The 8,840-nt window shown below is 61.0% G+C and overlaps 1 protein-coding gene across 1 annotated transcript; it reads left to right on the top strand.

Annotated features, from left to right (window-relative positions):
- On the top strand, positions 1–7,516 carry ERF (ETS2 repressor factor). The gene is made up of 4 exons (XM_036275962.1): positions 1–180; positions 4,533–4,767; positions 5,149–5,264; positions 5,369–7,516. Exons 1-4 carry the CDS (start codon positions 159–161, stop codon positions 6,646–6,648), a joined length of 1,653 nt encoding a protein of 550 aa, XP_036131855.1. The 5' UTR covers positions 1–158; the 3' UTR covers positions 6,649–7,516.
- Positions 7,517–8,840: the final 1,324 nt, after the last annotated feature.

Here is an 8,840-nt window from a genome sequence, read left to right on the forward strand (position 1 = left end):
ATTAACCCGGGAGGCGGCGGCGGGGAGGGGAGAGGCTCTGAGAGGCGAGGCCGGGTGAAACGGCGAGGGCGGCCCGACCGGCGCGGGACGGGACGGGGCAGCGCGGGCGCCGGGAGCTGCGGCCCGGAGTCGGGGTGCCTCGCCCCGGGCCCCCCAGCATGAAGACCCCGGCGGACACAGGTGGGGGCGGGGGCAGCACGTGTGGGGGAGACTTGTTGCCCCGGGAAACCAGGCGGAGAAACTTTGGGGGGGCTGAAGGGTTCTGGAGGAGCCCGAGTGAGCCCCAGTTCTGGGGGACCCCCAAGCACACGAGACCTGTTGCATCTCAGGCGCGAGCGGGGGGTGCTGCATGGGACCCCCAGTTTTTGGTTCCGGGCGGAGTCTTTTGGGTGCTGCGAGTCTTGGTCCTCTCCCTGCCTGGACACGGAAAGCTGGGCTCGCCCTCACTCCCGGGATCGGAGGGTGACGGGGTCCCTCCCCGCCGCTCTGTCACGTTGCACTCTGGGGGCCGGGACGTGTGCGGGGCGTGGGGGGGGCTGTCCACGGGGCCCGCTATCCCCGGTTCCGTGCTGCGCGGTCCAGCCGGTGACCTTCACCGCGGTACGTGCCCTGCACCGGCTTAGAGGGGGAAAAGGGATGGCTTTTAGGAGGAGGACATGAGTGGGGATCCCGGACTCGGGGTCCGGGCTACGCTGCCCTTCCCCCGCCCGTCTCCGCCGGCTCCTCACTCCCCCGCCCGCGCGGAGTCGCAAAGTTCCAAAGCGCAGCCCGAACGTTCGAAAAAGGAACTTTTTGTTTCCGACCTTAGAACGCGCGGCTTTAAGGTGGCTCAGGGGATACCTGGGTACCCTCTTTCCGCCCCGCCGGGGGCTGGGGGTTGAGCAGGGTAGGGAAGGTGGGGTGGACGCAGAGGCTCCCCCCCTCGCCCCCCTTCCTCACCCAGCTCTTCTCTTTCAACCGGCCGTCTTTTCCCTCCGCCCCCCTCTTCCCCGCCAACTTACTCCTCCTTAAGGGGCCAAGGTTCCCCTCCCCCGCTCGGTCGGCGGGCGGGGGGCAGCGGGATTAACCCCCCTCCCACTCGGACTTTTCCCCCCTTCCCCTCCCCCGCCGCCCCCGGGCTCTAGCGCGCTGGACTTTGCGCCTGGGCGCGCTGGGGGGAGGGGTCCCAGCCGCCCCCTGCCCGTCCACCCCGTCGGAATCCGGCCCCGGGCGGGGACGGGGGAGGGGGAAGGGGGCCGGGCGCCGCTGTTCAAACTTGTTTCCTTCCCCCGGCGGCGGCTGCGGCTCCGGCTCCGCTCCTGTGTGCGGGTGTGTGCCCCGACCGGCCCACCCACCCCGCCCCCCCCCCCCTCGGCGGGTGGGGGCGGCTCTTAAAGGGCTCAGAGCCGGGCTCTGGCGCTTTGGAATGGCATGTAGGGATCGGAACCGAGGAGGGGGCTGGGGCAGGGGTGCAGTGTGGTGTAGGGTCAGTCACGTGCGACCCGCGGACTCTCCGGCTCCCACGGGCTCCAGGGCCGCTGGGCTTTGGGGACAGCAGGAGACTCCCCTTACCCCGAGAAATGGGCCCAGGCGCCCAGATAACCCCGCCTCGTCTTCCCTCCCTGCTACGGGCCTTCCCCTGGTGGGACCGGCTGGGCCGCTCCCCCAAGCCTGTCTTGGGGCCGAGCCTCCATTGGGTTCTCTGACTGGGGGAAGGGGCGGGGGCCTGGGATGGCCTCCTGGTCGCCGGGTCGGTTCGTTGGTCTGTCAGTCGGTCTGTCTGCTTCTTGGTTGGCGACTCTGCGCCCCTCCATCCGATCCTCCATCCCGGCCCCTCTCCCCTATGCCACGGCTGTTTCCCACTTCCTGTTTTCTTCCCGGCTCTGGCGCCACTGAAGGGCTGCCTGGAGTGGGGGAGGTGTTGGGGCCCCCCAGGAGGCCGGCGTGCTCTTCCTCTACCACCACTCCTCCCTTCCGACTCCCCCCAGTCTTTTAAAAAAAAGTTTGGGCAGTCATGTGAATTTGGGGGGGTGTCCTGGAGTTTGGCTCCCCCAGGTTTCTAGTCTCCCCACGTCTGTGGGACCCAGGTGTTCTTTCTGGGACCCCGCTGTACCAGCCCTTCTGTCTGCTGCCACTTCTCCACTTTGTCTCACAATGTCCTGAACCCCTCTCAGTGTCAGATACTCTCTCCCTACTCCTACTGTCTTCCCCATGCTCCAGAAGTACTACACTCTCAAGCTTTCTTGGTGCAGGCCTGGTGGTTCCCTGATTTAAGCACGTGGACTCAGACACAGCACACACTTACACACGCTCCCCTTGCCCGTGCCTGGCTCCTGGCTCCGAGGCTCTAAGGCCTGGGGAACAGAGCCCCATTGAAACACCCTGACGTCACCCCCCCTTCTTCCTTCTCCCCCCAAAGCGGGGAACAGGACCTCATGTATGCCATGTCCGATGAGGAAAGCCGGTGTAGGGGTAGGCCTGGCAGTGGGGTGGGTCCCTGCCAGGAGTGGGAACCAGGGTCCTGGCCCCTGAGGGGGTTGTTCAGGGAGGGGGCTTCACAAGGGGGCCTGACACAGTCCCTGGCATGCAGCTTGAGGCCTTTCCAGAGCCCCCCACCTCCCTTCCGAGTTCCTTTGTGTTGCATGTAGTCTCTCTCACTCCTTCTCTTCTGCAAAGTTTATTTTTAGCCTCCTGCTCCCCCGCTCCCAGGACTGTCGCTGCACACACGTTGCCTGGTTACCGGGACAAGGAGGCTGGGGTGGGTGGGTTGGGAAGGGTGGCTTTAATTTGGGGGGCAGGGTGGAAGTCAGCACATCCTTCCAACCCCAGACTGATGTCTCAGGGGCTTCACCCCCCCAACCCCCTTCCTGGATCTGAGAGCCAGATTGGAGTTTAGGTGGGAGGAACATGGAGCTTGATGTCCTGGTGGGGCCAGGAGCTTTTTGGAGGAGGGGGTGGGAGGGTTCATGGAGCTGATGGTTTGGTCACTTGGGTTCCCAAGGGGCCTGGGTTCTCTAGAAGGGTGAGGATAATGGGACGAACACCTGGATTTCTGAGAGGATAGGGCTATGGTGGTTGGGTCCATGGAAGGCGTTGTCAGGGGCTGTCACTTCTGAATGGAGCAGTGGCTGCTGGTGTCTGCTGTAGGTCATATCCCTGGAGCCCTGAGGGGCTGGTTTGAAGCTGGGATTTCTGAATGGGGCAGGGACTTAATGGAGAATACTGGCCAGGGGTGGGGGAGCTGGGTCCCGGTGGGGGAGACAGTCCGCTCTGGATTTAGAGGTGGTACCCGTGGGAGCAGAAACTGCTGATCCCCTGTGTCCTCCAGAGGAAGAATCCCCTGTTGGATTCCAGACTGGGGTGGAGTCTCAGCATTGCCCCAGGCTTGGTTGGTACCTGCTTGAGCTGGGGCTTGAGCCAGGGCCAGCCTAGAGAGAGGCTGACCCACACTGCCTGATTGGGACTTGGGACCCCGCCCATGTTTAGCTGTCTACCTTGGCCTTCTCCCTCTAGTGGCACCAGGGCCCCTGCCCTGCCTCCTCCCCTCCTTCTCTTCCTCCCCTTCCCTCCTCCCACCCCTCCATTACCGGCTGCCTAGTGCTGAATTATTGATGGTCCCTGATTACCCCGGGGTTTGGGAAATGACAACAACCGCAGCCCCCCATCTCCTCCCCCCCCAGCTGCCCACCCCCTCCAGGGACCAGCCAGCCCACCACCAACCTCTATCCAAGGTTAATGCTGGGGGCGGGTAGGCAGGTGGGCAGGGAAGAAGCTGAGGATGAGAAGGCAGAAGGGGAAATGGGTTCCAGTAGTGCCTGTTCAATCTCGAGGCCTGGGCTGGGGCCCTCCAGCCAGGTTGGGCCCATGTGTGTGGGTCTGGGGAGGGCAGTGCAGCACAGAGGGTCCAGGCTTGGGGGGGGGCCTCTCTCAGACAGTCTGGGTTTCACTCTCCAGGGAAGACAGAAGCCTCTGTGTGTGCAAGCGCTGACCTCATCATCAACCAGCCACCCCACCCCTCCTGGTCCTTTTAAGAAAAAAAAAATTCTCTCGGGTCTTGGGGTGGGAGTAAAGGCTCTGGTAGATCTTGGGAGGGAGACAGTGTATATTCCTAGTAGGTGACCGGAGTTGCTGTCAGAGGTTGGGGATCAGTATGACTAGCCCTGAATGGGAGTGGGGGTCTTGTGGGGGGACATTGCCCCAACCCATCTGGCCACGTGTATGCCCCTTCCTGCCCTTCCCCCACTGGCAGCCCTACCCGCCAGCCTGGCTTGGTGCCTGGCCCCCTGGCACTGGCCCCGGGACCCGCCGCCGACGGTTTCCTGTTTCTCCGGGTGTCGCTGGAGCAGGCTCCAGCTCACCCCCCCCCATCTAGCCCCCTCACACACAGACAGACATACACTGTCTCTCTTGCCTACCCAGGTCTTGATTTGGCTTAGGGGGGAGATGGATTTCCCCACGTTGAGGGTGGGGTAGGAGGTGGACCCTGAAAGGGGACCCAGAGGCCTGGACTTGGAGCCCTAATCTGGAGCCACTCCCCTGCCTCCTGTCCCCAGGGTTCGCCTTCCCGGACTGGGCCTACAAGCCAGAGTCATCTCCTGGCTCCAGGCAGATCCAGCTGTGGCACTTCATCTTGGAGCTGCTGCGGAAGGAGGAGTACCAGGGTGTCATCGCCTGGCAGGGGGACTACGGGGAGTTCGTCATCAAGGACCCTGACGAGGTGGCTCGGCTCTGGGGTGTCCGAAAGTGCAAGCCGCAGATGAATTATGACAAACTGAGCCGGGCCCTGCGGTGAGGAGGGCAGAGCCCCTGGGCAGATGTGGACAGTTCCCCATCGGTTGGGGAGCCCCTGACCCATGGGAATAAACTTTGGGTTTGACTCCTGGTTCTTCCAAATCATAGCTGTTGACCTTGGGCAAGTCCTCACTCTTCTCTGAACCCATTTGTCACACAGAGGTGTCCTGAGGAGAGAAAATAGTCGTGGGTGTAAGCCTCTAGTCTGGCTCCAGACCTGAGGGGAGAGCTGGTCCCTACCCTTTGGGTACTTGATATCTTTTGTGGCCTAGGTTGCTCAGTTTCCTTCATGAGTAGCACCTAAGGCATGTCATGATATGGGGGTCCAGACTTGGGCCCCCTGTGACTGACCGTCTGATGGTGTCCCTACATCCACAGCTATTATTACAACAAACGCATTCTGCATAAGACCAAGGGGAAACGGTTCACCTACAAGTTCAACTTCAACAAACTGGTGCTGGTTAATTACCCTTTCATTGATGTGGGGCTGGCTGGTGAGTACCAGGGCTGGCAGGAATGATCTCTGAGGGAGGAGAGGGGGTCTGGATGTCCAGACTAAGCCAGTGGCCTTGACACCATGTCTGTCCTCTCCTGCCAGGGGGTGCAGTGCCCCAGAGTGCTCCTCCAGTGCCATCGGGCGGCAGCCACTTCCGCTTTCCTCCTTCAACACCCTCTGAGGTGCTGTCCCCCACCGAGGACCCCCGCTCACCACCGGCCTGCTCTTCGTCCTCGTCCTCCCTCTTCTCAGCTGTGGTGGCCCGACGCCTGGGCCGAGGCTCAGTCAGTGACTGTAGCGATGGCACTTCAGAGCTGGAGGAGCCACTGGGAGAGGACCCCCGGGCACGACCACCAGGCCCTCCGGAGTTGGGTGCCTTCCGTGGGCCCCCGCTGGCCCGTCTGCCCCATGACCCTGGTGTCTTCCGTGTCTACCCTCGGCCCCGGGGTGGCCCTGAGCCCCTAAGCCCCTTCCCTGTGTCCCCTCTGGCCGGGCCTGGCTCCCTGCTACCACCTCAGCTATCACCGGCTCTGCCCATGACGCCCACCCACCTGGCCTACACGCCCTCGCCCACGCTGAGCCCTATGTACCCCAGTGGCGGCGGGGGCCCCAGCGGCTCAGGGGGAGGCTCCCACTTTTCCTTCAGCCCTGAGGACATGAAACGGTACCTGCAGGCCCACACCCAAAGCGTCTACAACTACCACCTCAGCCCCCGAGCCTTCCTGCACTACCCTGGGCTGGTGGTACCCCAGCCCCAGCGCCCTGACAAGTGCCCGCTGCCACCTATGGCACCTGAGACCCCACCAGTCCCCTCCTCAGCCTCGTCCTCCTCTTCCTCCCCATTCAAGTTTAAGCTCCAGCCGCCCCCGCTGGGACGCCGGCAGCGGGCAGCTGGGGAGAAGGCTCCAGCAGGCACTGACAAGAGCAGTGGCATTGGCAGTGGTGGAAGCACAGGGGGGCTGGCTGAGGGGGCAGGGGCATTGGCCCCCCCTCCACCACCACCACAGATCAAGGTGGAACCTATCTCAGAAGGCGAGTCAGAGGAGGTGGAGGTGACTGACATCAGCGATGAGGATGAGGAAGATGGGGAGGTGTTCAAGACGCCTCGTGCCCCCCCTGCACCCCCCAAGCCCGAGCCTGGCGAGACAGCTGGGGCCGCACAGTGCATGCCCCTCAAACTGCGCTTTAAACGGCGCTGGAGTGAAGACTGTCGACTGGAGGGGGGTGGGGGCCCCACTGGGGGCCTTGAGGATGAGGGTGAGGACAAGAAAGTGCGTGGGGAGGGTCCTGGGGAGGCTGGAGGTCCCCTCACCCCGAGGCGGGTGAGCTCTGACCTCCAGCATGCCACAGCCCAGCTCTCTCTGGAGCATCGAGATTCCTGAGGGCTATGGGCAGGGGACCCTGTTCCCCCATCCCCAGTGCTTCTTTTGCTGCCTTAACTCCCCTGTGCCCTGGAGGTAAGGGCAGCTCTAGTTTCTTCTCTGCCTCCTCCCTTTCCTCTCCCCATGTTTTGTATAAAAGTTAATTTCTTTTTTTTTTAATTGTGAGGGTGGGCGGGTGCCCAGGGCTGGGGGCTCTCTGGTCTCAGTGGGTTTCTAAGCTCTGGGCAGAGTGGTGGGTGGGTGGGTGGGGATTAAGGGGGCCACCTCCATTCTGGGGAATTTATATTTGAACTGAGGCTCTGGCCTTGATGCCCAGGAACTTTTTTATTACAATCGCTTAGGAAGTAAAGCCTTGTCTCCCTCCCTGTTCTGTGCCTCCTGTACCCGCTCCCTGTCCACCTCTGGCTATCCTCAGCCCCAGTCCAGCCTTCCCTGCCCCTCCAGGGGCCATGAGTGCCTGGGTTTCTGACCCCACAGGGTTACAACAGGGGAGAGTTGGACATTCTGTGATGAACCAAAAATTCCATGTGTGTGAGGGGTAGGGGGCAGAGGAGGATGAGGGATGCCACCCATAGGCCACAAATCTCTACAAGTGCCTGCTATCCCTCTTCCACTCCCCACCCCAGCACTGGTCCAACCCCTTCACCCCCAGCTGCTCCTAGGACCAGCCCATAGGCAGGTGGGTGGGGGGTGGGAAGGGTGAACCCTGAAACCAAACTGGAAGCCCCCTCTGCCTCCCAGCTGGGGCCCCTTGGGGTGGGGGTCTGTGGTCAAGCCTTATTCTGTATTGGGGATGGAGGGTGGGGGTGGGGAGGGAAGTTGGGGGCTGTTGGAGAATGTATTCAAAACAATAAAACTTTGGACCTTTGGAATGGAGTGGTCTGTCTCACTGTAGGCCATATAGCCTGTGCTAGATTCTGGAGGATAGGGGCCTATACAGGCTCCCCACTGGGTCTATGGCCAGAGTGCCTAACCCCATCTGAATGGATCAAATCAAAGCTTGGGAAATGATCTGACCTTTGCGGGGAGCTGGGTGGGGGGAGGCACATAACCCCCAGGGCCTGATGATTAAGGTCTCAGGCATACTCTGACCATCATCTGATTGCTCCCCTATTCCAGGGGGACCACTTGTCCTTGGAAGCATTTACACTCTTCACCTATTGCCTGAAATGCCTTTCCTCTCTGGCTCTGAATTGCTATCCATGTTCCCAGGCTCTGGTGAAGGCCTGGACCTCCTTTTGCACTATCCTCTAGTGTCCTCCCACACATCACTTTCCTTAGGGCATTTCTGAGTTAGTCTGGGGTCCTTTGGGGACAGGCCTACAGTCTCTTGAAATGTAGACCTTGCAAGGGATCTTGGTGATCTTCCCATGGAATCATGGGAAAACCCTCTGCCAATAAATTGAGATGGGACCAGATTAATCAGAGTTGCTATTGATTGACCTACTGTACCAAGTACCTAGTACCTAGTTAGGAGCTGCAATGCTTTATCTCCAACATCCAGCAAGGTAGGGGAAGTGACTGTTAGACTTGCCCAAGTTCTGTCTCTGAAGCTTGTGTTTTTTCACCTCCTGAGTATTCTTTTAAAGCCAGGATGGTTGGATCCAGACCAGGGTCTTGAGGTTATAGGATCTTAAGAGGTGAGCTCATCAAGCCTAGGTTGGAGAGCTCCAATCAGGGGTGAAAGGATCAGGAGGAATCCAGGCTGGAAGTGCTGCTCTTTCTCTGGACCGCAGGCCAACGCTCTAACCGCTGAGCCAAACCGGCCAGGGCAGAAGTGCTGCTCTTAGATACAGTCCAACTCCTTCAGTGCAGGTGAGTGCCTGAGGCCCAGAAGGGGAAATGAGTTTTCCCAAGGCCACACAGCTGCTAAGAGACAGAGTGAGAATGGAGAACTCAGGGCCTGTTGGAATGGCTTCACTGAAACCCCACCCTGTGCAGCTCTGAAGGGGAAGGAACTGGTAACTCCTACCGACACTCTTCATCCTCATTTCATGCCAGCCCAGGGTGGGTGGTCCCAGATGTTGTCCGCAGGTTGGCAGTGAAGAGAGGATCCAGGGCTGGGGTATTGGCAGGAAACCGAGACTCCAGTGGCGGCCTGCGGGCAACTGCTCCCTCTCCTGGGTGATGTAAGTCATTCCCTGGGGTGGGGGCCCGCTAGGCTATTTCTGGAAGTTGGGATGAGGCATGTC

This window comes from Molossus molossus, unplaced genomic scaffold (assembly GCF_014108415.1).
Source record: "Molossus molossus isolate mMolMol1 unplaced genomic scaffold, mMolMol1.p scaffold_m16_p_21, whole genome shotgun sequence".
In the NCBI taxonomy this organism is placed as follows: Eukaryota; Metazoa; Chordata; class Mammalia; order Chiroptera; family Molossidae; genus Molossus; species Molossus molossus.

What these genes read in the sequence shown, in the direction of transcription:
- ERF (XM_036275962.1), top strand. Translation starts at nt 159, where the DNA reads ATGAAGACCCCGGCGGACACAG. An exon ending in GAAGACCCCGGCGGACACAG is followed by an intron (nt 181 to 4,532) that starts GTGGGGGCGGGG and finishes TCCTGTCCCCAG; the next exon opens with GGTTCGCCTTCCCGGACTGG. An exon ending in CATTGATGTGGGGCTGGCTG is followed by an intron (nt 5,265 to 5,368) that starts GTGAGTACCAGG and finishes CTCTCCTGCCAG; the next exon opens with GGGGTGCAGTGCCCCAGAGT.